Here is a 27,549-nt window from a genome sequence, read left to right on the forward strand (position 1 = left end):
CAGGTGTTAGACCTGCTTTTCAATGTCTTATATTTTAGGAGGTGGTTCTCCATGTTCCTTATTTTTTTTAACCTTTTACTCCAGTGTCCCCTGATAAATTAGTGTCTGTGATCAGGAAAATAAACCATCTTCCAGCACTGTAGATGTTTTACCAGATGCTTTGTTTTTAAAAGTCATTGACTATTGGCCCCAGTCTGCTGTCTGGTACACTTTGTTGAAAAAAACTATTCTTGATCCTTCCATTCCTAAACGTTATAGACCAGTTTTTCTCAAACATTTTAGAAAAGGTTGTTGAGCAGCAAATGGCTGCTTTCCATGAAAAACATAAGCTTTTGGATCCCTTCCACTCAGGCTTTTGAAAGAATCACTCCACAGAAATAACCCTCCTTTAACTGTCCCATAATTTATTAATGGCTGTAGATAAATGTGAGTGTTCCAGGTTAGTAATACTTGATCTTTGATATCAACCTTTGATATGGTTGATTATAAGACCCTTTATTGAAGGTTAAATGACACTGTGGGTTTCACTAGTTCAACCCTTGTTGGTTTACCATATATTTATCTGATAGGAATTTCTCCATCTGTGTGAGCACGTGTACTTCTGCTTCTTCCTGTTGGACTTGTGGATTGCCCCAAGAATCTGTTCTTGGACCTATCTTGTTTTCATTGTATTGCTTCCTCTAGCTCAAATTATCAATTCTTTTAATGTTACCTCCTAACATTTTTATGACAAAGATATTCCACTTTATTGTTCTTTTAAGCCACAACTACACAAGTTGTCTTCTTTGGCTGACTATCTGAAGGAGGTTAATAAATGACTACTTAAAGTTAAATGCTCAGAAAACTGAAGTTTTAATTTTGCTCTAAAATAGCAATTTGCACCTAGAAGCTTAGAAGCCTAGAAACTTATTATCATCTCTACTCTCTACATTTAAGTTTCATAAATGATAAGTCTCTGAGTTTTGAGGCTCACATCAGGGTATCTCAGTTGCTCTTGTTTTTTTAATTTAAGAAACCTATCCAGGTTGAGATCTGTTGTTATCTGGACTGAGAAGGAAATGCCTATTCATGCTTTCATTTTAACACTTGTGAATTATTTCAATTCCCTCTTCACCTGTCTGAGTTTGTCTTGTCTTCAGTCTGTCCATAGGGCAGTAGCCAGGCTTTTAACACATTCACGCAAATGGTATCCCATCTCCCCACTTTTATTCTCTCTACCAGTGGAATTTAGGATCCAATTTAAAATTCTGTTACTCGCTTACAGAGCTCTGCAGGGTCAAACTCTCCAATATATTATGAACCTCCTTCAGCATTATACTACAGGCCATGCTCTGAGATCTGACGAGTTAGATCTCCTTTCAGTTTCTTGTTCCAGACTAAAGTCACAAGGAGATCACACATTCCACACCATTGCTCCAATGTTATGCAGCAGTCTTCCATTGACATTGAGATCAGCAGAATCTGTTGAATTGTTCAAGTGTCATCTGAAGACACATTTGTCCAGTCAAGCATTTGGGTAGCTTTGCCGTCTATGGTTAACTTTTATATTGTCCTATTATTTTATATTGTTTAGATTTTTTTGTTTTTATTATTTATTTTAGTATTCAGAGCTGTGTAACTTTTGTCTGTGATAGGCACTGTATACATAACTTTTCACTTACTTCCTACACATTAAATACAACTTTTAATGAACTTTAAATTCAAGATTTTGCATTATTTATGATGTGTGGAAATTCTAAAAGTATGCTTTAGTACTTGTTTATGTTTGTTTGATCTTCAATGCACCTACTGAAGCGTACCAAATTTTAGCTTAATTACTTATCCAATTGTCAAATATGAAATTATAAAAAGTTTAATAGCTATATATATATATGTATATATATTTTTTGCATCTGATAAATTAGTTTCTTAAATTAGCTTATTATTTTTTGCCCACATTTCCAGGTATTTTGTTCCAAGCTAACAGAAGAAGCAAATAAGGGGAGTTTTCCTTTGGAAATAGTAAAAAATATTTTTTCCAACATATCATCAATAACTGCTTTTCACAGCCAATTCCTGTTACCAGACCTTGAAAAACGAATGGCAATATGGTAATGGTCACCTGACTTTTAACATTAAACAGTAAAATGTACTTTTTTATTCAAGTGTTTAATAATGTACTCAATTTGACATTTTACAAATAATAAGAATTGGATTTGAAAAACATCAATTCAGATCAGTAGAAGCAAGTGGTTGAAAATAAATAAAAACCTTTTATTACTGTTCAAAGAACTTTGTTATGTTTACAATAGGATGTTATGGTAAATAATCCAGTATAAGTATTTTATTTTTTTGCTGTTCTTTTCAGTTGCCTAAGAAATAATGGAAACTCTGATGATTCGTTCCACAACCCAAAACTATTCATATAAAAATGATTAATATAAAATATAAAGTAAAAATACATAAAACAAATTAACCTGCACTTTACCTTTAAAAAGAATCATGTCTGGTGTGAGTGAGTTTCTAAACTCATGTGGGATTCCACCCAACGGGACGACATGCGGCAGAGGGTCCCAAAGCAATCGCAGTCTCCCAGCGCTGTAGCAGTTCGCCGTATAAGCGCATCCAAAAAGATCGCAGACATGCTATAAGCTCCTGTTAATGGGTCATACAAGGAACATTATAAAGATCTCGCTACAATAAGTAACATCGCTGTTGCTGTTTCAAGCTGAATAAAGCTGGTGTTGTTAAAGTACTGAGACTCAGCTTTGTGTTTTGGGGCGCAAGATGGGGACCCGCACTTCACAGCACACACACGTGCGTGCATGCGCACACACACACACACACACACACACACACAGTCACAATGCTGTAGTAAACAGTATACGCTCGTACGGATGTTGACTATATGAGTGAGGCATGCAGACTCAGACGGAGAATAGGAGAGATTGCCCTCAGAGAGAGAGATAAGGAGAGAGAGAGAGAGACACACACAGAGACACACACACACGCGCACGAGAGAGAAGCACGATCAGCTCAGTTGTGATCACATGACGCTCAGCAGACAAAGTGTATCCATACTACTCGTATTGCAAGATATCGCTCGTTTATCAGGTCAAAATTTATTAAAAAATTTTGCTCGTCTTGCAAAATACTCGTAAACCAAGTTTTCACTGTGTGTGTATATATATATATATATATATATATATATATATATATATATGTGTGTGTGTGTGTATATATATATATATATATATATATATATATATATATATATATATATATATAGTAAAATACCAAGGCCAGCAGCGGAGAAGTAGTGTGTTAAAGAAGCAATGAAAAGAAAAGGAAACATTTTGAAAATAACGTAACATGATTGTCAATGTAATTGTTTTGTCACTGTTGTGAGTGATGAGTGTTGTTGTCATATATATATATATATATATATATATATATATATATATATATATATACACACACATATATATATATATATACATACACACACACATATATAAACATATATATACATATACATACATATCTACATATATACACACACAGCTATTTCGTATCAGTGCAATACGCTGTTTGTTAAAACGGATGACACCCGCTCTTACATGCAAGTCTGCGTGGATATTATGAACTATCGTATTTGTTCAAGTTCTATTTAAATTTTAAATAGAAGGAATTTTTATTTAGTCGACAGAAATATCTGACCATCTCATCTTCCTCTCCATAAGCACAGTCTTTCACCCGTGAATATTTACCCGTGGCAGTTTGCTATTGGATTGCCGCTGACGGATGGCCTTATATGGGCAGGCACTAAATTACAAACGCCAGCGGCAGCCTGTCTATGAACTTAACTTAAAGTGTAGGTTTACATCGTGCTTTGTTTCCGAAGTAGCAGAACTCATCAATATGGTTGTATATGTCACTCGCCGCTTCTTATTGTTTCGCTGCCTTCTCAATTATATAATGCATGTTTTCTTCAGCGCTTTTTTGAGGTCTTCCTGGTTTTCTATGTACTGCGTGATTACGTGAGAGGCGTGATGATGTCACACGAAACTCCCCCCACGGCGTTGAAGCTCATCTCCATTACAGTAAATGGAGAAAAACTGCTTCCAGTTATGACCATTACGCGTAGAATTTCGATATAAAACCTGCCCAACTTTTGTAAGGAAGCTGTAAGGAATGAACCTGCCAAATTTCAGCCTTCCACCCACACGGGAAGTTGGAGAATTAGTGATGAGTGAGTGAGTGAGTGAGGGCTTTGCCTTTTATTAGTATACTAGCAAAATACCCGCGCTTCGCAGCGGAGAAGTAGTGTGTTAAAGAAGTTATGAAAAGAAAAGGAAACATTTTGAAAATAACGTAACATGATTGTCAATGTAATTGTTTTGTCACTGTTGTGAGTGATGAGTGTTGTTGTCATATATATATATATATATATATATATATATATATATATATATATATATATATATATATATATATATTTACACACACACACATAAACATATATATATATATACATATCTATACATATACACATGTATACATACATATATATCTACATATATACACATACATATACACACACAAATACATATATACATACATACACACACACATATATATAAACATATATACATATACATACATATCTACATATATACACACACAGCTATTTCGTATCAGTCAATACGCTGCATTTGTTAAAACGGATGACTCCGCTCTTACGTGCAAGTCTGCGTGGATATTATGAACTATCGATTTGTTCAAGTTCTATTTAAATTTTAAATAGAAGGAATTTTTATTTAGTCGACAGAAATATCTTTGGTAGGAATGGTAAAAACAGACAGGAATATTATTCGTGAATAAATCAACTCAAACCTTAAACAACTTATAATATTTTGCTCTCCATAAAAATATATCCTGTCTAAATTATACAAGTTAGAAATAAAGTAAACGTTAAAAGAACAAACATTCAAATTTCTTTACTCTTATGTAATTTTATATAAAAAATAAACTTAGATTTTAAATATCCCAAAAGATTTTGCTCTCCATAAAAATATATCCTGTCAAAATTATACAAATTCAAATATGAACATGCTGCATAACAAAACCTGGAAATATAAATAAAATGTGTTCCTTTCAGCAATAACAAATCAAATCATTCAGTTGTCTTTGCTCATATGTCATTTTAGAGCTGGGCGCCTGGCATCTTTTTTTGGCCAGAAGTTCGTTTCTGTTTGCTGTGAGGTTCTGTGTTGTGGAGATTCTCAGGATGGATTGCAGGTGCTCATCAGTGAGGCGACTCCTGTGTGCTGTTTTGTTAGTCTTTATCACTGAGAAGAGCTTCTCACACAGATATGTGCTACCAAACATGCACAAGGTTCGAGCCGCATGTAGACGGACTTTTTGTTCTTCAAAGTCACCAAAGCGCCGTGCAAACTCAGTGCGCAGTGCGCCAGTTTATCAGCAAAGTGCGATTTGGGAACACCGTAGTGACGACTTGGTTTAACATTACTTGGCAACAGGGAAAGTGGGGCAAGGTGCACTGGTGCATTTGTGTCTCCCATAAAAGCAGCTTCACTTGAAATCACTTTGTGATTGTGCACGAGTTAAAACGGCCGCTGAAGTGTCAGATTCTTATTTAATTATGCTGCTTTCTGTATCTTCTGCATTGCATTCAGGTTACCCTGATGTTTTGTCTCATAGTGCCGTCTTAGATTAAATTCTGTAATTACAGCCACATTAGCTCCACAAATGAGACACACGGGTTCAGTAAACATATACTCAGCCTCCCATCGGTTTTTAAAGGCTCTATTTTCAGAATCAACTTTTCTCTTCAGCATCGTGTGAGCTAGCTTCGCAATAACTTGTTCGGCAAGGCGGCTGAAGCGCTGCATTATGGGATCTGTAGTTTATTGTGTTACCAGCGCTTCATATACCCGGCTTTAATAACAATAATACAGTATATAAAATGATCTCGGGCGGATATAATTACACGCCGGCGGATGTGGCCCGGCCCTTGAGTTTGACACATATGGACTAAATAGAACTTGAAAAGATATATTTTTTCAAATGTGATCGCGCAATTCAAATAGAGTTGACGCCAAGACTACAGCCTGCATCCTCCCTCGCTGTTACTTTTTACCGCTCATCTAATGAATACACTGAGTATGGCTTTACCAAAACAATCATTGATGGTGAATAAAGTATCCATTATTCGAGTATGTAGATCGGCATATATATATATATATATATATATATATATATACCCGCGTATCGCAGCGGAGAAGTAGTGTGTTAAAAAGCTAGAAAAGAAAAGGGAACATTTTAAAAATAACGTAACATGACTGTCAATATACAGTATTTGTTTTGTGAGTGTTACTGAGTGTTGCTGTCATCAAGGATTTGATTATCATTATTTCTTTCAATCAGGTTCGTATTTGTAGGATGTGTTGTGTTCAAGTTACATTCCGTGTTTGTCAATCGTTGTAAAGATGACAGGTTTCATTCATCGATTCGTTTCTTACTGCATCAATAAACAGCTCGTCTTCTTCTTTATCTGAGACCTGACACACTGCATGCACGGTTTTTTACACTGTCTTCCTTTAGCGGGACATTGACTTTTTCCACCGTGTGCTTTGTTTCCGCAGTAGCTGGATTTATGAATATGCTTATCAGACGCTTCATATTTTTGCTGCCTTTTCAATTGTGTAATTCGGTTTTGTTCAGCTCTTTGGAACTGTTGCTTTTATCTGTGCACTGCGCCAGTTCACGTGAGCCACTCGGTGTACATGCATGGAAGGTTCCCAGCTGTGCTGGTGCCATCTCGCTATGTCCATGGCTGTATTTAATGTTACCTTAGTCCTGGCACTTAAAACTTTTCTCGCAGTTTCGCTGAGTTTGTGTCAAACACCACCCTGACCATCTCATCTTCCTCTCCATAAACACAGTCCTTCACCCGTGAATATTTAGTGGGAGTTTGCTATTGGATTGCCGCTGACGGACGGCCTTATATGGGCAGGCACTAAATTACAAACGCCAGCGCAGCCTGTCTATGAACTTAATTTAAAGTGTAGGTTTACATCGTGCTTTGTTTCGAAGTAGCAGAACTCATGAATATGGTTGTATATGTCACTCGCCGCTTCTTATTGTTTCGCTGCCTTCTCAATTATATAATGCATGTTTTCTTCAGCGCTTTTTGAGGTCTTCCTGGTTTTCTATGTACTGCGTGATTACGTGGAGGCGTGATGATGTCACACGAAACTCCCCCACGGCGTTCAAGCTCATCTCCATTACAGTAAATGGAGAAAACAGCTTCCAGTTATGACCATTACGCGTAGAATTTCGATATAAAACCTGCCCAACTTTTGTAAGGAAGCTGTAAGGAATGAACCTGCCAAATTTCAGCCTTCCACCCACATGGGAAGTTGGAGAATTAGTGATGAGTGAGTGAGTGAGTGAGTGAGTGAGTGAGTGAGTGAGTGAGGGCTTTGCCTTTTATTAGTATATATATATATATATATATATATATATATATATATATATATATATATATATAATCTCTTTCCATATGCAATATTACAGGGATATTACTTGAAATTTAGTAGTGTACAGTGTTTTGATCTGACTGTTTTCCTTTACATAAAGGACATCCACACCTAGGATAGGTGACATCCTACAGAAACTAGCACCCTTTCTGAAAATGTATGGAGAATATGTTAAAAATTTTGATCATGCTATGGACCTACTGAAGGTCTGGAATGAGAGGTCGCCACAGTTCAAAGCCATTATTCAAGATATCCAGGTACCTTTTTTCAAGTAAATATTAATATTTGTTCATTTAATGTGATTTAAGAAAAAAAGTCTTGCATGTTAAAATATTTAGATAAATAAGGTGATAGAGTTGATAGAGTATTTAGAACAGGCTGGATGTCTTTAGTGCTTTTCTTCAGGGCAAGTGTATTGTATAAAATATACATCTTGAAGCTACTCTTAAATGGACAAATTGTCAAAAGTTAAAATATACTGATAATGACATAAATATTGTGAGCGTAATATTGATGAGTTCTTCAAACATTAGTCTCTTCTTCTTTTTACTCATTTCAATTCTTAACTATTTTGCTTCAGAAACAAGACATATGTGGGAGTCTGACGCTACAGCACCATATGCTTGAACCTGTGCAAAGGATTCCCCGATATGAAATGCTTCTCAAAGACTACCTGAAAAAGCTGCCTCAGGACTCCTCAGACCGCAAGGATGCAGAAAGTAAGATTCAATTTATGCTTACACTGACTGTAATTTTTTTTTTGCTAGGCAGAAATGCTAAGATTTTTTTCAATCTGACTCAGAAATTTCCAAATTTGCATAGCTCTAATGTGCAGATTCATTTAGTTCTGCTAGTATAATGTGTTTCCATTGTTCTCATGGGCTTCTGGAAGTTATCGATGACCATGTTATGCGGGTTTAATTATTATCTTTATTGTCTTCATGTGTCACTCTGGTACTTTTCACCTTCGAAGCTTAATTGATACTTTTACAGCTGAAGATGATTCTACTACATGTGAAATGGTTATTTTAGGTACTCCATTTAACAACTTCAGAACTCTAGCATCAGTAGTTTTACATATTTAGGGTTTCTAGTTAAATCTTTATTCACATTTTCACATTAGCTGAATCTAAATCATATAAACAATTTACTACAAGCTGCCTTTAACATTTGATATGACTAAGTTATACTGTGTTTTGCCATTTCCTTTCTCATGTTGTCTTCCTTGGATTATACTATTTTTGTTGCCATTTATCTTTGCCAATGTTTGCTCACATGGAGTTTCATTGTAGCTCAGGCACAAAGATGAACTGTGGCTAATCAGGGCAGGGGAAAAAATTGCCACAAAGCAAATATGATAAGTGATTTCACTTTAATTTTTTTTTTTTTTTAAACACATCAGAGCTAACATTAGAAGAGCAGTGACTTTTGTAAAATAGATGAAATGCATTTTATTGTGCTTACACTTGTAATTACATAACAGCATAACAGATATCTAATTATTAGAAAAGTTGAGACCTCATATATATTGTACTGTAAATCTCTAAAGATGAGTACAATGATAAGGTCGGGTGTCAGGGAGGATAAGGGGGTTAAAGAGACCACCCAGCCCTCACAGGCCATTCTACCTAACTTAAATGTTCTTAAGTCATTCCTCCTTTTTTCCAGGCTTTGTCCCAGAGGATTCATCGCTGTAGGTCTGGTAGATAGTTGCGGCACCCGCCTTCATTTCAGCAACACAGACAGCTGCACAGGACCGTAATCAAGTGGTGGTGGTGCAGAATGCTACCACAGAAAAAAAAAGAAAAGAAGCGGAGAAAAGTAGATATTGATAATGATTGCAAATCTCTGAACAATATGATAATTCCATGCATATATTACGAGTAGAACTTAGATTCTCTGTAGGTATGAAAAATGCAAATTAAAAAAGTGTGCTTTTAAGAGTTTTTTTAAAATAATCCATGGTGTTAGCCTGGCGTATCTAGCCATTTTTAAATAATCACCGCACCCGAGGCGGCTTCGTGAGGGGGGCGATGTTGTAGCGAGCCGCGGGGCAGTCGTCGATGTGGGCGTTTCTCATCGTGTGCACAGGTGAGGAACTGCCCACATTCGTGATTGCTCCCGTGGCTAATGCTACAGCTGTGATGGCCCCTCACGTTATAAAAAAAGAAGCGCAAGTGGTTGAAGGGGGTGAAAAAGAAACGATCGGAGAGAAAAAGAAAAGGAAAGAGGACAGAGGTTACAGGGAGCGAGGAAGCAGGCGGTGCGTGCATGTGTTGAGCGCGCGATCGAGGGCAGCTGTATGGAAGCTGGGTGTTAGGCCAACACCCAGGTGTTTGAGTTGATGTTGCTCCCGCTGAGTGACCAGGTAGCGGGAGTGCCCAGAAGAAAGCGATGAGCCGCAGAAGGCCGCGGAAAGGCAGCGGAAGTCGGGAGGCTTGGTGGTGGAGTCCCCAATGTGTGCGTCCTGGTCATTGGTGGACATCAAGTCTCGGGGACTGGGATGAGTGCCAGACCGAAGCCAGGGATCGGGAGGTCTCCAGTCTCGCGTGTATTGTAGGAGGGCAGCTGCAGAGAGCGTCTTGCCTGCTGCTAAGCCCATACGGGATAAGCAGGTGAGACGCATACAGAAAAGAAGCACCAGAGTTGTTGTCGTTTTAAGACTGCTTCCTGATCATTTTAACCTCTCGTTTTAAACGATTGTTTTTTCTTATTGTTTTAACCTCCACGTGTTCTTTTTATGGATTATTTAGTTGATGAAGAAAGAACTGCACTATTTATGAACACTGTTTATTTTGTTGACTGTTTTTAATAAAAGCACTTTTGCACTTTTTACCTTCCCCATGCTGGAATAATTTGCCTCCATTGACTAGCTCACTCGGTAACATTATCGACGGTGTTGGGTTCAAGTGCTTCCAACAGCAATGGGAGTGTGGAGCCAGAACCGACATCGTCACAGTAATGTGTTCCAAATTTTGGTGCATAACAGCAAAGGACCACCTCATCACTTCTTTTATGCTTCTTGGAATAATAGACAACCCGCTTTCAGATAATCTAAGGTTACAACTTCGAATGTAGGGGAACAGGCACTCCAAAATATAGGAAGTCCAAATACTTGTCATCCGTGTGTTTTTGTTGTTGTATCATAATGGAAAGTATTGTAATATACTGTATTTATTTTTTCCCTGCTTTCAGTCCTTATGTACATTCAAATCTCATTATATGTATCTATTATTATATATATACACTTGAAAATAGTAAGGTACAATATCATATACAGATAAAAATAATATAGTGATCAAAAAGTAATAAAAACCAGTTGAGACTGTTACCAACACTGTAAAACAAGGTTTTCTCAGACAGTTAGTTATTACAAAATTTTTTTAAAAAGTCTCTCTTGCCCTTTCTTTGTAGATAATCCATATTTTATTTAATGGATTTTTGACCTGATGAAAGCTTGTTATTCTTGAAGCATATTGACAGTTCCTATTTTTCCTACTTTTTCAGTTTTTAACTTTTTATGTTCAAATTACTATTATTGGATTCCTTTTTTCTATTATTAATATTCATTACCAGATTGCATTTAGTTGATGCAGACCATGAAGACATGTATATTCTGAATTTAACTTTCTCTTTTAAGTGAGTGTATGTTACTATTAAAACTTTCTTTGCTAAAAGTAGAACAACCTGTTTTATAAGTGTACATTACCCTCATTAGTTTAATCCTTAAATTTAATGGTTTCCTCATTGTTATAGTTCTTATCAGTGTATTTATCATCAAATGCCATAGTATATTTAAACCAGTTAAATGATGATCTGAAATGGTTACACTTACAGAAGAACTATATATATTTTGAATGTTAACACTGTGAGTGATTATTAGGACTACCATATACAAGTAGTTATGAGGGAATATGGGACTTATAAAAAAAATCTTTCAAAGTCCATCAGACATAGAAAATATTTGCAGAATGTGTCAATTTCTCGGTGTCTCACCCATCCAAACTAGGATATCATAGTTTAGAGGTAATTGAAATAAAAGTTGCTAAAATGAACAAGGCATAGGGACTGTTGTTTAGGATGACTACAAATAAATAATATGACTATCTGTGAATTGGCATATTATGTTCAAAATTAGGACCTCAAGATAGAAACATCTCATAAACTTTCTGCAAGTATTTGAAGTTTATAATTACAAATAACTTTAAATTTGCCTTAATGTGTACTGTTCATCCATCCATCCATCCATCCTCTTCCGCTTATCCGAGATCGGGTTGTGGGCGCAGCAGCTTGAGCAGAGATGCCCTGACTTCCCTCTTCTCGGCCACTTCTTCCTAGCTCTTCTGGGGGAATCCCAAGGCGTTCCCAGGCCAGCCGGGAGACATAGCCCCTCCAGCGTGTCCTGGGGGTTCCCTGGGGTCCTCCTCCCAGTTGGGCGTGCCTGGAACACCAAACCAGGGAGACATCCAGGAGGCATCCTGATCAGATGCCCGAGCCACCTCATCTGACTCCTCTCGATGCGGAGGAGCAGCGGCTCTACTCTGAGCCCCTCCCGGATGATTGAGCTTCTCACCTTATCTTTAGGAACATAGATTGACTGGTAAATTGAGAGCTTTGCCCTACGGCTCAGCTCCTTTTTCACCACAACAGACCAATGCAGAGCCCACATCACTGCAGATGACGCACCGATCTGCCTATCGATCTCACGCTCCATTCTTCCCTCACTCATGAACAAGACCCTGAGATACTTGAACTCTTCCACTTGGGGCAGGATCTCGCTCCCAACCCTGAGAGGGCACTCCACCCTTTTTCGGTTGAAGACCATGATCTCGGATTTGATGGCTGATTCCCATCCCAGCTGCTTCACACTCAGCTGCGAACCGATCCAGAGAGAGCTGAAGATTACGGCCTGATGAAGCAAACAGGACAACATCATCTGCAAAAAGCAGTGACCCAATCCTGAGTCCACCAAACTGGAACCCATCAACACCCTGGCTGCGCCTAGAAATTCTGTCCATAAAAGTTATGAACAGAATCGATGGCAAAGGGCAACCCTGGCAGAGTCCAACTCTCACTGGAAACGGGTTCGACTTACTGCCAGCAATGCGGACCAAGCTCTGACACCAGTTGTACAGGGACCAAACAGCCCTTATCAGCGGGTCCGGTACCCCATACTGCCAGAGCACCCCCCACAGGATTCCCAGAGGGACACGGTCGAACAACTTTTCCAAGTCAATAAAAAGCATGTAGACTGGTTGGGCAAACTCCCATGCACCCTCCAGGAACCTGTTAAGGGTGTAGAGCTGGTCCACTGTTCCACGACCAGGACGAAAACCACACTGTTCCTCCTGGATCCGAGGTTCGACAATCCGACGGACCCTCCTCTCCAGGACCCCCGAATAAACTTTTCCAGGGAGGCTGAGGAGTGTGATCCCTCTGTAGTTGGAACACACCCTCCGGTCCCCCTTTTTAAAGAGGGGGACCACCACCCCAGTCTGCCAATCCAGAGGCACTGTCCCCGATGTCCATGCGATGTTGTGGAGCCGTGTCAACCAAGACAGTCCTACAACATCCAGAGCCTTGAGGAACTCCGTGCATATCTCATCCACCCCCAGGGCCCTGCTACCAAGGAGTTTATTGACCACCTCAGTGACCTCAGCCCCAGAGATGGGGGAGCCCACTTCCGAGTCCCCAGGCTCTGCTTCCTCATTGGAAGACATGTTTGTGGGATTGAGGAGGTCTTTGAAGTACTCCCCCCACTGACCCACAACATCCTGAGTTGAAGTCAGCAGCGCACCATCCACACCATATACAGTGTTGACACTGCACTGCTTCCCCCTCCTGAGACACCGGGTGGTGGACCATAATCTCCTCGAAGCCATCCGAAAGTCGTTCTCCATGGCCTCCCCAAACTCCTCCCACGCCCGAGTTTTTGCTTCAGCAACCACCGAAGCCACATTCCGCTTGGCCTGCCGGTACCTATTAGCTGCCTCCAGAGTCCCACAGGACAAAAAGGTCCTGTAGGACTCCTCCTTCAGCTTGACGGCATGCCTCACCGCCGGTGTCCACCAACGGGTTCGGGGATTGCCGCCAGAACAGGCACCGACCACCTTACGGCCACAGCTCCGGTCAGCTGCCTCAACAACAGAGGCATGGAACACGGCCCATTCTGACTCAATGTCCCCCACCTCCCTCGGGATGTGGTCAAAGTTCTGCTGGAGATGGGAGTTGAAGCTACTTCTGACAGGGGACTCTGCCAGACGTTCCCAGCAGACCCTCACAATACATTTAGGCCTGCCAGGCCTGACTGGCATCCTCCCCCACCATCAAAGCCAACTCACCACCAGGTGGTGATCAGTTGGCAGCTCCGCCCCTCTCTTCACCTGAGTGTCCCAGACACAACCACAAAGTCGATCATCGAACTGAGGCCTAGGGTGTCCTGGTGCCAAGTGCACATATGGACACCCCTATGCTTGAACATGGTGTTTGTTATGGACAATCCATGACAAGCACAGAAGTCCAATAAAAAACACAGCTCGGGTTCAGATCAGGGGGGCCATGAGTATTGAAGCCTCCCAGCAGAACGAGGGAGTCCCCAGAAAGTATGTCCACTAGCACCCCCTCCAGCGACTCCAAAAAGGGTGTGTACTCCAGACTGCCGTTCGGCGCATACGCAAAAACAACAATTAGAACCCGTCCCCCCACCTGAAGGTGGAGGGAGGCTACCCTCTCGTCCACCGGGGCAAACCCCAATGAACAGGGTCCAAGTCGGGGGGGCAATAAGTATGCCCACACCTGCTCGGCGCCTCTAACCGGGGGCAACTCCAGAGTGCTAGAGAGTCCAGCCCCTCTCAAAGAAAATTGGTTCCAGAGGCCAAGCTGTGTGTCGAGGTGAGCCCAACTATATCTAGCCGGAACCTCTCGCACTAGCTCAGGTTCCTTCCCCTTCAGAGAGGTGACATTCGACGTTCCAAGAGCCAGCTTCTGTAGCCAAGGATCGAACCGCCAAGGTCCTTGCCGTCGGCCACCACCCAACTCACACTGCACCTGACTTCCTTGGCCCCTCCCATAGGTGTTTAGCCCATTAGAAGGGGGACCCACGTTGCCTCTTCGGGCTGTGCCTGGCCAAACCCCATGGGTGCAGGCCCAGCCACTCGCCAACGAGCCCCACCTCCAGGCCTGGCTCCAGCGAGAGGCCCCAGTGACCCGCATCAAGGCGGGGGAAAACGCCGTCCAAAATTTTTATACTTCATAGGTGGTTTGATGAACCGATCTTTGTCTCATCCCTCACCTAGGACCAGTTTGCCTTGGGTGACCCTACCAGGGGCATAAAGCCCCAGACAACAGAGCTCCTAGGATCACTGGGACATGCAATCCCCTCCACCATGATAAGGTGGCGGTTCGAGGATGAAGGAAAAACCATCCGATAAGCCTTTGCCTCTCTGTATGTAAATTTAAAGTAAGAAAAGAGTGCATCATGGATGCTTTATAGTGTTTCATCTTGAAAAGATGCTTAATCTGTGTGAAATGTAATCTTTGAAATAGTAAAGTAAAAAACTATAATGGTCACTATATCTGCACCCTAGATGGTGCACAGTTTTATTTCATGTCATGGATTAAAACAAAACAAAAGATCCCCCACCTGAAAGATCAAAACCATCTTTCTTAGAAAGGTTAGATTGTGAATAACTGGGAAAATTTCTGAGATCATACAGTGTTTACCACAGACACTATAGGTCTTTAGATGCAGCTCTCTGTGAACAGTACAGTAAATAACCTTTGGAAGGGGACAGGGACATTTTCCTTTTGCCTGTTTTGCACATGTACATTAACTTCATCTTTTAATAACTTTAATTTCTGAACCAGAATATCATTAATGCTAAAGTGCACATAACATTAGAATGAAGACTACTATGCATTGCTATGATGGCTGTCAAAATTAGCCACAATGAACAAAATGGCTTTAAGAAAGAATTTTATTGATTTTCGGCAAACAGGCCGCTTATAGAGCATCTCTTGCAAAACAATGTCTAAGCACAGTCAATCTACAGTTTATCACTTGTGAACAAACACATGTAACCACTCTTGCTCCTGCCTAACTAGGGTGATTAGACTTCATGATTTTGACACATTTGTGGACAGACAGTATTAGAATAAATGTATTTTCGATGTCCAGGTTTTAACCAAATAACAGGAAAGCCAAGTCTCTCACATCTTCAAATATCAAAAATATAGTATTTAAAATATGTTGTCTTAAATCTAGTAATTCTCTCATATAAACCTACAGGAATATAAAATATTTCTCAACACTTACACATTATATTATTAATCTGAATGCTCAGATCTAATATTGTAGCCAAAAACAGTCTGTCTGCTTTCATATTCTGTTAGTTTTATAAACATTTATTTTTTCTCATTATTCTATACTCCCCAGGAGCAAAGCCTTTCACAGCTTCACAGCTCTCACTTAAGAAGTATTCATAGCTGATATGTTAACTGCATATCTTACAGAAGAATGCAAATGTTAAGCTTCCTGTTTTTAAGATTTTTATTATCAAACAGACTTCCATTTTTGTTCCTGTCTGCAGTACTCTGAGCTATGTTTGCCCATTTTTGATTTCCTCTCTTATTGCAAATTTCAATGCTAAATGATTTCAGATCATCAACCAAAATGTAATATTAGATGAAGAGCACTTTAGTGAACAAATAACCTTTTTCCTAGTATTATTTAATAAATTAACATTTAATTCATAACATTTAATTACATTTAATTTATAAATTATCGAATGTCAGCTGGCAATATGTGATTGACTAATTGCTTATTTACACTTAACTAAATGTGCCATTTTTATCTCATTTAATGCAATCACACATTTCCAGTAATTCAATATCTGCCATTTACATTACTATACAGGAATTTTAGTTGTTATTTGCAGAAATGCCTTATTTAAAAACATGTAGGTTTTTGAGCATGAGATGCTTGGGTTCATATCCTCCCGCAACATGTCTATTTGGTTTAGATCTGGATTATGAGTGGGCAAGTTCAGGATTTTAATATTGCTTCCACAACTTAATGTGGACATGCTTTTGTGCTTTGATCATTGATGTGCTGCATTACCCAACTATACTTCAGCATTAGTTCATGAATAGATGACTAGTCATTCTTCTTAAGAATATTGGTATACAGGTCAGAATTCATGGCTTCTTCAACTATAGCAAGTCACCCATGTCCTAAGGCAGCAAAGCATCCCCACACCCTCACACCAGCATGATTTGGCATCATTTTCTTATTGTGGAATGATAACATAAGGGGATCTGGGATATCCCAAAAGGATTGCATTTTTTTCATTAGCCTTTTGAACATTTTTCAAAATTTCTGTGAATCATCCAAGTGCCTAAAAGACAAGCATTTATGATGATCTTGGTTAGCAAATTCAAGAAAAACATAAAATGGTTGTTGGGAATGATTGGGCTAATCCTTTTTCACAACACTGTATATCCACAGTTTAGATGCTTGTCCTATGATGGTAATAGCATGCTATTGTGTGAATTTGCCCCACTTTAATATTTTCAATTCAAAATGCATATAATATAATTTGTAGCACTCACAACCTTCCATGTAAGAAATAATACACTATTCTTATAAAGCTTTTTGCCAGGAGTACAGTGTGCCAATCTAGAAAGCATTTACACGTTTCATTTCAACTAATTCATTTCAAAACTCTCTAATAATTACATCCAGTGGTTGGCTTTTAAAGTGTGTGTCGTCTATTTCTGACTACATTTTCCAGTTTAGCCTATGGAGTGAACAGCTGATACTTTTGTGTTTGCCATTTAACTACCCAGGCAGTTGAGTTTTCGTCTGCTGGTATATCTTTACCTTTAAATACAAATACGTTGATGCATAATAATGAAAGCAGTTTGTTTCTTTCTAAATGATTTTTTTCTACACCATTATGGAGTGGTTTTGATCAACTGTTCCACCACATCTTTATTGTTCATCTATTCTTGCTTTTTTAAATAAAGTATCTTTTTCTTTTTAGAGTCGCTGGAAATTATTTCTACAGCTGCCTCACATTCCAATACTGCAATTAGGAAAGCGGTGAGTATTTACTGTAGGCGAGCAGGAAAATGGTATTAGGGGACCTAAAGTAAACTGTGGCAGATTGCGCCATTTCCTATTAAATCCAGAGAGTCTCATACACTACCAGTATAATACCTAGGTTAGTTGTTTAGAGTATGGAGTAATAATCATTATTTGTGTCACAGGAGAATCTGAAGAAACTGATTGAAATCTATGAGGTGCTGTGTGAAGAAGAAGACATTGTCAACCCTTCAAATGAATTTATCAAGGAAGGTCAAATATTAAAGCTTGCTGCACGTAACACTTCTGCTCAGGAGCGCTATCTGTTTTTAGTAAGTACTTGTTGTACTTCTTGGTAAACCAATTGGTACTTGATGATATTTGTACAAAAAAACAGCAAAAAAAACTCAGGTGGGGATTTCAGTGCACTTGGTAGCCATCTGGAAAAGAATACACTGCCATATTCAAAATTTTAAAAAGTAATCTCTCAATATTTTTATTTTATTAATGTGTTGTTAACTTGTATAAAACCAAATGTGTACTAGGATAGGGAAAAACATGGTACAATGCACATTTTGTGGTTATTGGTTGTACAGTTATATGTAACCTGATCCCTGAGGTTTCTGCACCACTTGCTTACAGGCAAAATTCTTCCTGAAATGACCCGGAGTCATAGCTCTGCTTAATACTGCAGCAGGCCTCAGATTTAAATAGCGAGGCTCCTTAAAGATTTTAGTGTTTGCATTTTCACCTCATGGAGTCTCTTCTTGTAGTGAAAGTTCTAGGTATTGTAAATGTTTTTCCATCTTTTTTCCTGAGGCTTCCATTTGCAAGGATTTTCTTTCCAAACCAAACTTTTCAATTAAATACCCTACTTACCTCTATTAGAGAATAATCTAAAAGTTCAAAACCAATAGAACTTTGGTTAACCATCCAGGAGAGGTACTAGAGATGAGTATACTAAGGAAGGCAAAAAATAAATTACAGTCCGGTCTGTGCATTAAGTATTTGGACAGTTTCACAATTTTCATAATTTTATATATATTGATCTCACTCTAATCTGTCCTTCCTATATTTGAGTGTTTACCACTGGTTTACACCTTGTGGCAAACCCTCTGTCTTTACTTTCATGAAGTCTTCTCTTGATTTCAGACTTTGGCAATGATAGGTCTACTTCCCGGAGAGTGTTTTTGGTTTGGCTAAGTGTTGTGACAGAGTTCTTCTTCGCCAAGGACAGAATTCTGCAGCCATCCAGCACAGTTGTCTCCTGTGGATGTCCAGACCTTCTGGTGTTACTGAGTTCACCAGTGTGTTCATTCTTTTTAAGAATGTTCCAAATGGTTTATTTGACCACTCCTTGTATTTCTGCTATCTCCTTAAACGGTTTATTTTGTTTTATCTGCCTAATGATGGAATGGTTTTACTTGCTTGGACAGCTCTTTGGACCTCGTATTAATTGTTCATAGTGACTGCTTCCAAATGCAAATTCCACACTTAAAATCATTTCCAGACCGTTTACCTGGTTAATAGTTGATTAAATAATGAGGTAACTGCTCCCACTTACCTATGGAACAGCTTGTCAGTCAAATGTCCAAATACTTTTGAACCTATGGAAATGGATGGAGGGAGTGCTATTCAGAAAAATGACTGTCATTCCTAAATTGCTCTTATGACATTATTGGTAAACCACTTGAATTAAAGGTGAATGTCTACACTTCAATCACATAATGATTGCTTTATTTCAAATCCACTGTGGTGGTGTGCAGAACTAAAATTATGAAAATTGTGCTACTGTCAAATACTTAATGGACCTGACTGTGAGCATTACTGCTGGAGAACTGCAGAGTCTATTAGCATACTGAATTCAACAATGTCTTAATTTACAATTAGATTGAATGTCCATGATGACAGGATATTTGGAAGAAGAAGAATAATAATAAATTTTATTTATATTACACTTCATATTTTAGAAATCTCAAAGTGCTACATAGTAAAAACAAACATAATAAAACAAGAAAATCTATGTATGCTTTAACAAAATATCTTTCTAAAAAGATGAGTTTTTAGATTCCGTTTAAAAACATTAGTCGACTGTGGGGCTCTCAGGTAGTCAGGGAGGGCGCTCCACAGTCTCGGCGCCACAGATGAAAAAGCCCTATCACCCATACTGTGAAGCTTGGTTCTAGGGACTTGGAGAGTGTTAGTGTGTACAGAGCGGAGAGTGCATGAGGAGGTATGAGGGGTAAGGAGTTCCTGTAAGTAAAGGGGGGCATGTCCATAGATGCACTGATGGGTGAGGAGAACGACCTTGAACTCAATTCTGAGTGGAACAGGGAGCCAGTGAAGGGTTTTCAGGATTGGGGTGATATGGTCATGCTTTCGCACCCTCATCAGGATCCTGGCAGCGCAATTCTGAATATACTGGAGTCTCTGAATACTCTTGCCAGGAATCCCGATGAGGAGCGCATTACAGTAATCCAACCTGGAGGAGACAAAGGCATGGACGAGCTTCTCTGGAAGAGGTTCTAGAAGAAAGTCCTTACTGAGGGGTACCAGATGTCATCAGGACTTTATTGTTGTAGGGATTACAAAATTGAACTGTGTTTCTATCTCATCTTCAACATACAGTATTTGCCATCAGAAAAGAGAGAGACATAGGAACAAAAAATATTGTATTCATTACTTGTCAACATAAGTAACATCATGAGTTATACTAAACATCTGGATATTCTCTCCAAATACCTTGTCACTTCTGCAAGAAAACAGCATCAGAAGAACTCTTAAACACCTCAGGCTTAACAAAATGATTAACTGAAAACAAAATCAGCTTTTCGTAATGACTGTTTCACGCTTTGGAGTTAAACTAGAATGAAAAGCTGTAGTCTGATTTGTTCTTTCTTAGTTAGAATGATCCGTGATACCTTTCTATTATCGTCAACTCTTGTATATATGTGACTTTCAACAAATATTGCACATGTTTTATATTTAAATCAAGTCACAAATATCCATAACTGTCCAAACCTTTACTGAAATATCTTCCCTGAACACTTGGCTTCTTTTCAAACTAATTGTAATACCTAATTACTTTTAGTGTTTAATATTAATCATTAATTATGCAATTATATTCTGCTACTTAGCACAATAATCCCAGACTACTGTTATATTTTTGTGGACATTGCAGTGTGGCACACACTGCAGCGATCAACTGTTTTGCACTCCAGTGATATGGAATGTATGTGGCACCCACTGTGTTATTTGTCCACTTTTACTTCTGTAAGTAGCTCTTTCAGGTGCTGTGACTTCTGCAGTTTCGTTCTGTTCAGCTGCCACAGCTCTTTGTCCCCTTTTCCTTCATTCTCCTCATCAGAGCTCTGCTCCTCTACAGTTTCTTGCCCACAGCTTTCATAATTTGATGGCCTCTTAAGTATTACTCTGCACTATGTCTCTGCTGTGCTGACAAGCATGAGGCATTTCCTATTTCTTACGTTTCTAAACTTGTAAATGCCTACATAAACAGTAACAAGATAGAAATGCAGCTGTAATGAACATACAGAAATACAAATAAATTCTGAAAAAAAAGTGTTTTTGTTCAAGTGCTGTTAACAAACACATAACTTAAAATGAGTAGGAAAACATATTGACACTTTGTGTTCAGGGTCACTAGCAACCCTATATGTTTCAGGCAAATAAATGATCACAGTAAAATAATTTGAAACTATGTTGGCATGTTTTTGGTGGTAAATTGTTATGTGTTCAGTTTATCATATGACCAACCCCAAAACCCCCTTCCCACTACCTAATTTCCTGGTTGTGTGCTCTTATCTGTAATGGAAGAGGTTACACGCAATGTTAGACTCAATCAGTTCAGTTATTTTAACACTTATGTTCTCAACTGTCAATTGACAGGAAGTTGACATGTATTCTTCAATGGTGTAGAGGTAAGAACTGCTGCCTTATACCTCAAAGGTTCCGGGTTCAAGGCCGGGCACTTTGCAATTTGAGTAGTGAGCTGCTATTATTATTACTGTAATATAATAAAAACATACATTTGATTTGAGTCTGTAAATTTTGGCTACTTGTAAAAGTTAGTGCTTGTTTTTTTATTATTCTGTTTTATTCTGTCAGTGACGTTCACATGGTAAAATGAACGTGCCTCTCTGTCTCTGAGTTGATGGTATTTATTTACATTCTTTTCACAAGAGCAGCAATGACCACAGTTGGTGCTGTGATTGATGCCTACTTAGAAATATTTGTTGTACTGGCAATCAAAGATACAATGTCCTGTGACTGCTATCAGACTACCATGTGGCATTTGCACTTTGACAACAAAGACACCAGTACAGAACGTGTGAAAAAAGACAGATTTGCTGCAATCTTGAACATCTGGCAACATTAACTGTGTTATGAGTTACAACGCAGGGCAAAGACTTTCCGAGTCTGTGGTCATAAGGCTTATGGAGCCATTTCTGGACAAAGGCAGAACTGTAACAGCAGACAGCTTCTTCACAGTGATATCGCGCAATTCTGTCACTGCCAGAACAGTAGCGTGGGCAGTTGCTCACATGCTGAAGTGATTTTAGCTGCAGGTGGAAGTCCCATTTTACTTATGGCACCAAGTATCTCAGTGTAGCAGTCTATTAGCCAGTGAAAGCTCTGTGAAGAAGCTGTCTGTTCTTACGGTTCTGTCTTTGTCCAGAAATAGCTCTATAAGCTTTATGACCATAGACTCGGAAGGTCATTTCCCTGAGTTGTAACTTGAAACACAGTTCTCAACAAAACGTTGCCAAATATCTGAGATCGCAGCAAATCTGTTGTTTTTCACATGTTCTGCACGAGTGTCTTAGTTGTCAAAGCGCAAATGCTGCATGGTAGTCAGATAGCGGTCATGGGACATAATATCTTTGATTGCCAGTACAGCAAATAGTTCTGAGCAGGCATGAAACCCCACACCAACTGTGGTCATTGCTGCTCTTATGAAACGAATGGAGATAAATGCCATCAACTCAGAGAGAGAGAGGCAAGTTCGTTGTACCACACGAACATTACTAATAGAATAAAACTGAATAATAAAAAAAACAAGCGCTAACTTTTACAAGTAGCCAAAATTTACAACGGGTGTTACAAACTCAAATCATATGTATGTTTTAATTATATTATAGTAATAATAATAGCAGCTCACGACTCAAAACGTGGAACGTTCAGCCTCGATCCCAGAACATTTTGGTTATAAGGCAGCAGGTCTTACCTCTGTAGCATTCAAGAATATATATAAACATTCTGTCAATTGACGTTTGAGCTTGGGTTTTTAACTCATTACAACAGCAACATTTTTCTTTGGTTACATTCCTGAATAAAAGTGCCTGTGTTTATGTAATACTAGCAGAATACCCGCGCTTCGCAGCGGAGAAGTAGTGTGTTAAAGAAGTTATGAAAAAGAAAAGCAAACATTTTAAAAATAACGTAAGATGATTGTTAATGTAATTGTTTTGTCATTGATATGAGTGTTGCTGGCATATATATATATATATATATATATATATATATATATATATATATATATATATATATATATACACACACACACATATATAAACATATATATAAATATATATATATATATACACATATACACACATACACATATATACATACTGTATATACAACATATACATATCTACATATATACTGTATATACACATATATATACAAATCTACATATATATATATATACATATATATATTAGGGGTGGGACTCGATTAAAAAAATTAATCCAATTAATTAGAGGCTGTGTAAGAATTAATCTTGATTAATCGTATGTAATCGCACGTAAATTTGCCCCAAATCGCAAATGTTTTTTTTTTTATTTAAAACGGTTTTAGTGGGCGACAGAATCAAATAATAGACATGGACATGAATATTGTAAACTGAAGCTGTTTTAATTTCTGAAAAAAAGCCTTTAAACTGCATTTGAATTCAAAACAGAAACAAAAATATCATCCCTGGTTAAAATTGGGCAGACTTAAAAATAAAGTGGTAGTTTAAGTACATTTGCAGAATAGTATTGTCTTTAAATAATAATAACCAAAATTTCACCATAAAGTGCAGTTTTTCTTCTTAAAAAAATAAGTCAGAAACATAAAAGGTAATTTGACCAGCTTACTCTTTAAACTCTGAGTAACATTAGCCAAAATTATTTTGTACATTAGGCTAAAACAGTGTGATCATTGAACATTTTGTAATTAGATGTAATTAGAATTACTAACGGTCACGGAAGTCCAATGATCCCCAGTAAGAGCCACAAAGTCCGCTTTCTGTAATGCATCTAATTTTGCTTGCTTTTCAGTGTGCACAAAACCATGCTTTTATCAAGGCTTCGCTCGGGTAGTCGAAATGATCAGTCGTAGGAACGCGCTTTATTCCGACTCTAACATTTTTGTAGCTGTGATGTGTGCATCAGTGTAATGGATGTACCAGGAAATCATGCATTGACAAAAGTTCCCGTTTGCTTGGAATTGAAAGTGTGATTAAATGCGTTATTTTTAACGCGTATGGAGTACATGCATCGAAGCTTCTCAGCTGTGCTTGTGCTAAGAAAGGGAAAATTTTAAAAATAACGTAACATGATTCTGCGTTAACCTAATATTTTTCATACGTCCCAAACCAAGGAGATGCGAAGGTAAAATGAATCGGGTAGCGCATACATAGTCAGTACACCCCCTCTCGGGAATCGAACCTCGAATGTCGGCGTTAGAGGCGAAGACTCTACAATTAGCCACAGCGTGTGGCTTGTCTATGCTAAAGTATGTATTGTAGATCGGGTATATATATACATTTATATATATATACCCGTGTACGAGTGGAGAAGTAGAAGTTATGAAAAGAAAAGGGAACATTTTAAAAATAACGTAACATGATTGTCAATATACAGTAATTGTTTTGTGAGTGTTATTGAATGTTGCTGTCATCAAGGATTTGATTATCATTATTTCTTTCAATCAGGCTCGTATTTGTAGGATGTGTTCAAGTTACATTCCGTGTTTGTCAATCGTTGTAAAGATAAGAGGTTTCATTCATCGATTAGTTCCTTACTGCATCAATAAACAGCTCGTCTTCCTCTTTATCTGAGATGTGACAAACTGCATGCACGGGTTTTTTTTTACACTGTCTTCCTTTAGCAGGACATTCACTTTTTCCACCGTGTGCTTTGTTTCCGCAGTAGCTGCACTTATGAATATGATTGTATGTATAACACACTTCATATGTTTTTGCTGCCTTCTCAATTGTGTAATTCGGTTTTTGTTCAGCACTCTTTGGAACTGTTGCTTTTTGTCTGTGCACTGCGTCAGTTCACGTGAGCCGCTTGGTGTTCTTGCATCGAAGGTTCCCAGCTGTACTGGTGCCATCTCGTGTAATGTCAGCTAAGACCCGCACTTAAAACTTTCTCTCGCAGTTTCCATGAGTTTGTGCCAAACACCACCCTGACCATCTCATCTTCCTCTGCATAAGCACAGTCCTTCACACGTGAATATTTACCGGCAGTGTTTGTATTGGATTGCCGCTGATGGACGGCCTTATATGGGCAGGCACTAAATTACAAACGCTAGTGGTAGCCTATGAACTTAATTTAATATAAACTTACGGTTCACGCCGTGCTTTGTTTCCGCAGTAGCTGTACTTATGAATATGCTTGTATGCATCATTTGCTTCATAATGTTTTTCTGCCTTCTCAATTGTGAAATGGCGTTTTGTGCTGATCGCTGTTTGGAGTTCTTCCTTGTGCTCTACGTACTTACGTAGGAGGCGTGATGATGTCAGACAAAACTCCGCCCCCCGCGGCAATCTCCAACTCAAGACTCCATTACATTATATGGGGAAAAATAGCTTCCAGTTATGACCCTTATGCGTAGAATTTCGAAATGAAACCTGCCCAACTTTTGTAAGTAAGCTGTAAGGAATAAGCCTGCCAAATTTCAGCCTTCTACCTACACGGGAAGTTGGAGAATTAGTGATGAGTCAGTGAGTGAGTGAGGGCTTTGCCTTTTATTAGTATAGATTAGGACTAAAGTCTTCAAACATTATACACTTCACATCATTATTAGTATAACATGGAAGTTTCTGCTTTAGGTATGTGTGCAGTGTTTCTTGCCTCACATTTCCTTTCATCCTACACTTACACAAATCATTGAAGACATGGAACACACGTTAAATGTGTGTATTCCAAATAACAATATATTATTTACCCTATACAACTCCAGGCACCTCTATGTCAGATAAAGTGAACTGAGCTCTGAGAATTTTGCAACAATCTTAGCTTCGTTTGGTCTGGCTGGTCAAGGGATAGTAGGCTGCCTGTGCTCGACACATTTGTAAAACAAAAGATGTTGATGAGGAGAGGTGTGAAGGAATTTAAGGTGGCCCGGGATTACAAGTTTTGTCTTAGGCTTCAGGGACTCTAGTGTCTAATTTTAAGGTTAAAAAAGTATAAAAGTCTGGTTTGGGAGAGGATCTAGCTAATTATATATTTGTTTATGTCATGTTGATTTTTTTTATTTCATCTTTATCAATGGTGTTGTCTGGCCAGGTGGTCTCATTGAACTTCCGGGGATGGCAGAGACTGAAGAAAAAATCATATAGATCTTATCTCTTATTTCTTTCTCTTATATTTTTCTGTCTCCATTTTCTGCAGTTTAACAACATGTTGCTGTACTGTGTGCCAAAATTTAGTTTAGTGGGCCAAAAGTACACTGTTCGTACAAAAATAGGCATTGATGGGATGAAAGTCCGGGAAACGGGGAACGATGACTATCTACACACATTTCAGGTATCTGGGAAGGAGAGAACCCTGGAGCTACAAGCTAGGTAAGATTGTACTGGTGGCCATTTTTAATAAGGACACACGGGTCACACATTTAAGTTCTCCATACTGCAAGAAACATAAAAGCTAAAAGAAAGTAATCTTAATATCTTTGTTAAATAAATAGAATATATTTTAGTTGGTTTATTATATCTATATGTTAGTAAAGTTTCTGTGTAGCCCTCCCCTTTCCACTCTCAATTATATTATATGAGCCTCTATATGAGCTGGTTTTTATAATATTTACCACAGCACAATGTAAAAGAGTGATATTAATACCTGTGGGTAGATTAACAGAAATACAAACATAAAGATTAGAGCTTCCATTCATTCTGTCTATTCCTGGTAAGTTCTTTTTGTGCTCACTCCAAAAGTAATTGCTGGAGTGATCGCCTGTTATTAATGTGGTTAACACTTTAAATGATTATTTTACCCACATAATCAAGATTTTTAATGACAATTATGTCAGTATCACCCACATGGTACATATATTATAATGCAAGAATAATTAAGGCTGGCAAAGATACAACATTCAGAAACCAAAAAAGCCATGGTAATCTCATGAAATTTCTTTTTATTTGATACTTCATTCCAAAGAAGAAAATAAGATAGGAGATATAGACTCAACATCATTAAAGAATTAAATGTGATTTTAATTAATACTATTTTTTATTCCTTATGCTGTCTTTCTTTTTGCTAATTGTAGCTCAGAACAGGACAAGCTAGACTGGATCAAGGTAAGCTTTTCTGGTTTTATCTGTATTTACTTTTTTGTAATGTGTATAGCAAAAATTATAACTGAATAGTAGGATAGAAAAGTCATTAAAATTGTGCTCTACTATGAATTTAGTGAACAAAGATTATTATAAACAGCCAGTAATCATTCAGCAACTGGGTTAAAATAGTGAAGAAAAACAAATTTACCTCTTCTAATTTTCAGGTGTGAGAAAAACATAAGTTCATTGAAAAAATAGATGCTTCTACTAAATAATATATTTAATAATGCATGTAATATAATGTGTGTGTAAAAAAGATTATTATGTTTTTCAAGTAATGTTAATGCTGT

At 38.3% G+C, this 27,549-nt stretch overlaps 1 protein-coding gene across 3 annotated transcripts in view; it reads left to right on the top strand.

Annotated features, from left to right (window-relative positions):
• Window positions 1-27,549, top strand: part of LOC120539682 (FYVE, RhoGEF and PH domain-containing protein 4-like) — a 343,618-nt gene that overhangs the window by 300,099 nt on the left and 15,970 nt on the right. For all 3 annotated transcript variants that reach the window (XM_039770027.1, XM_039770026.1, XM_039770028.1), the window contains 7 exons: window positions 1,945-2,090; window positions 7,645-7,801; window positions 8,125-8,263; window positions 17,588-17,646; window positions 17,814-17,960; window positions 26,316-26,488; window positions 27,190-27,220. In XM_039770027.1, the coding sequence (XP_039625961.1) occupies window positions 1,945-2,090; window positions 7,645-7,801; window positions 8,125-8,263; window positions 17,588-17,646; window positions 17,814-17,960; window positions 26,316-26,488; window positions 27,190-27,220 (852 nt within the window). The remainder of the gene's footprint in view (window positions 1-1,944; window positions 2,091-7,644; window positions 7,802-8,124; window positions 8,264-17,587; window positions 17,647-17,813; window positions 17,961-26,315; window positions 26,489-27,189; window positions 27,221-27,549) is intronic.

The sequence above is a fragment of the Polypterus senegalus genome, chromosome 11, assembly GCF_016835505.1.
Source record: "Polypterus senegalus isolate Bchr_013 chromosome 11, ASM1683550v1, whole genome shotgun sequence".
NCBI classification, from domain to species: domain Eukaryota; kingdom Metazoa; phylum Chordata; class Cladistia; order Polypteriformes; family Polypteridae; genus Polypterus; species Polypterus senegalus.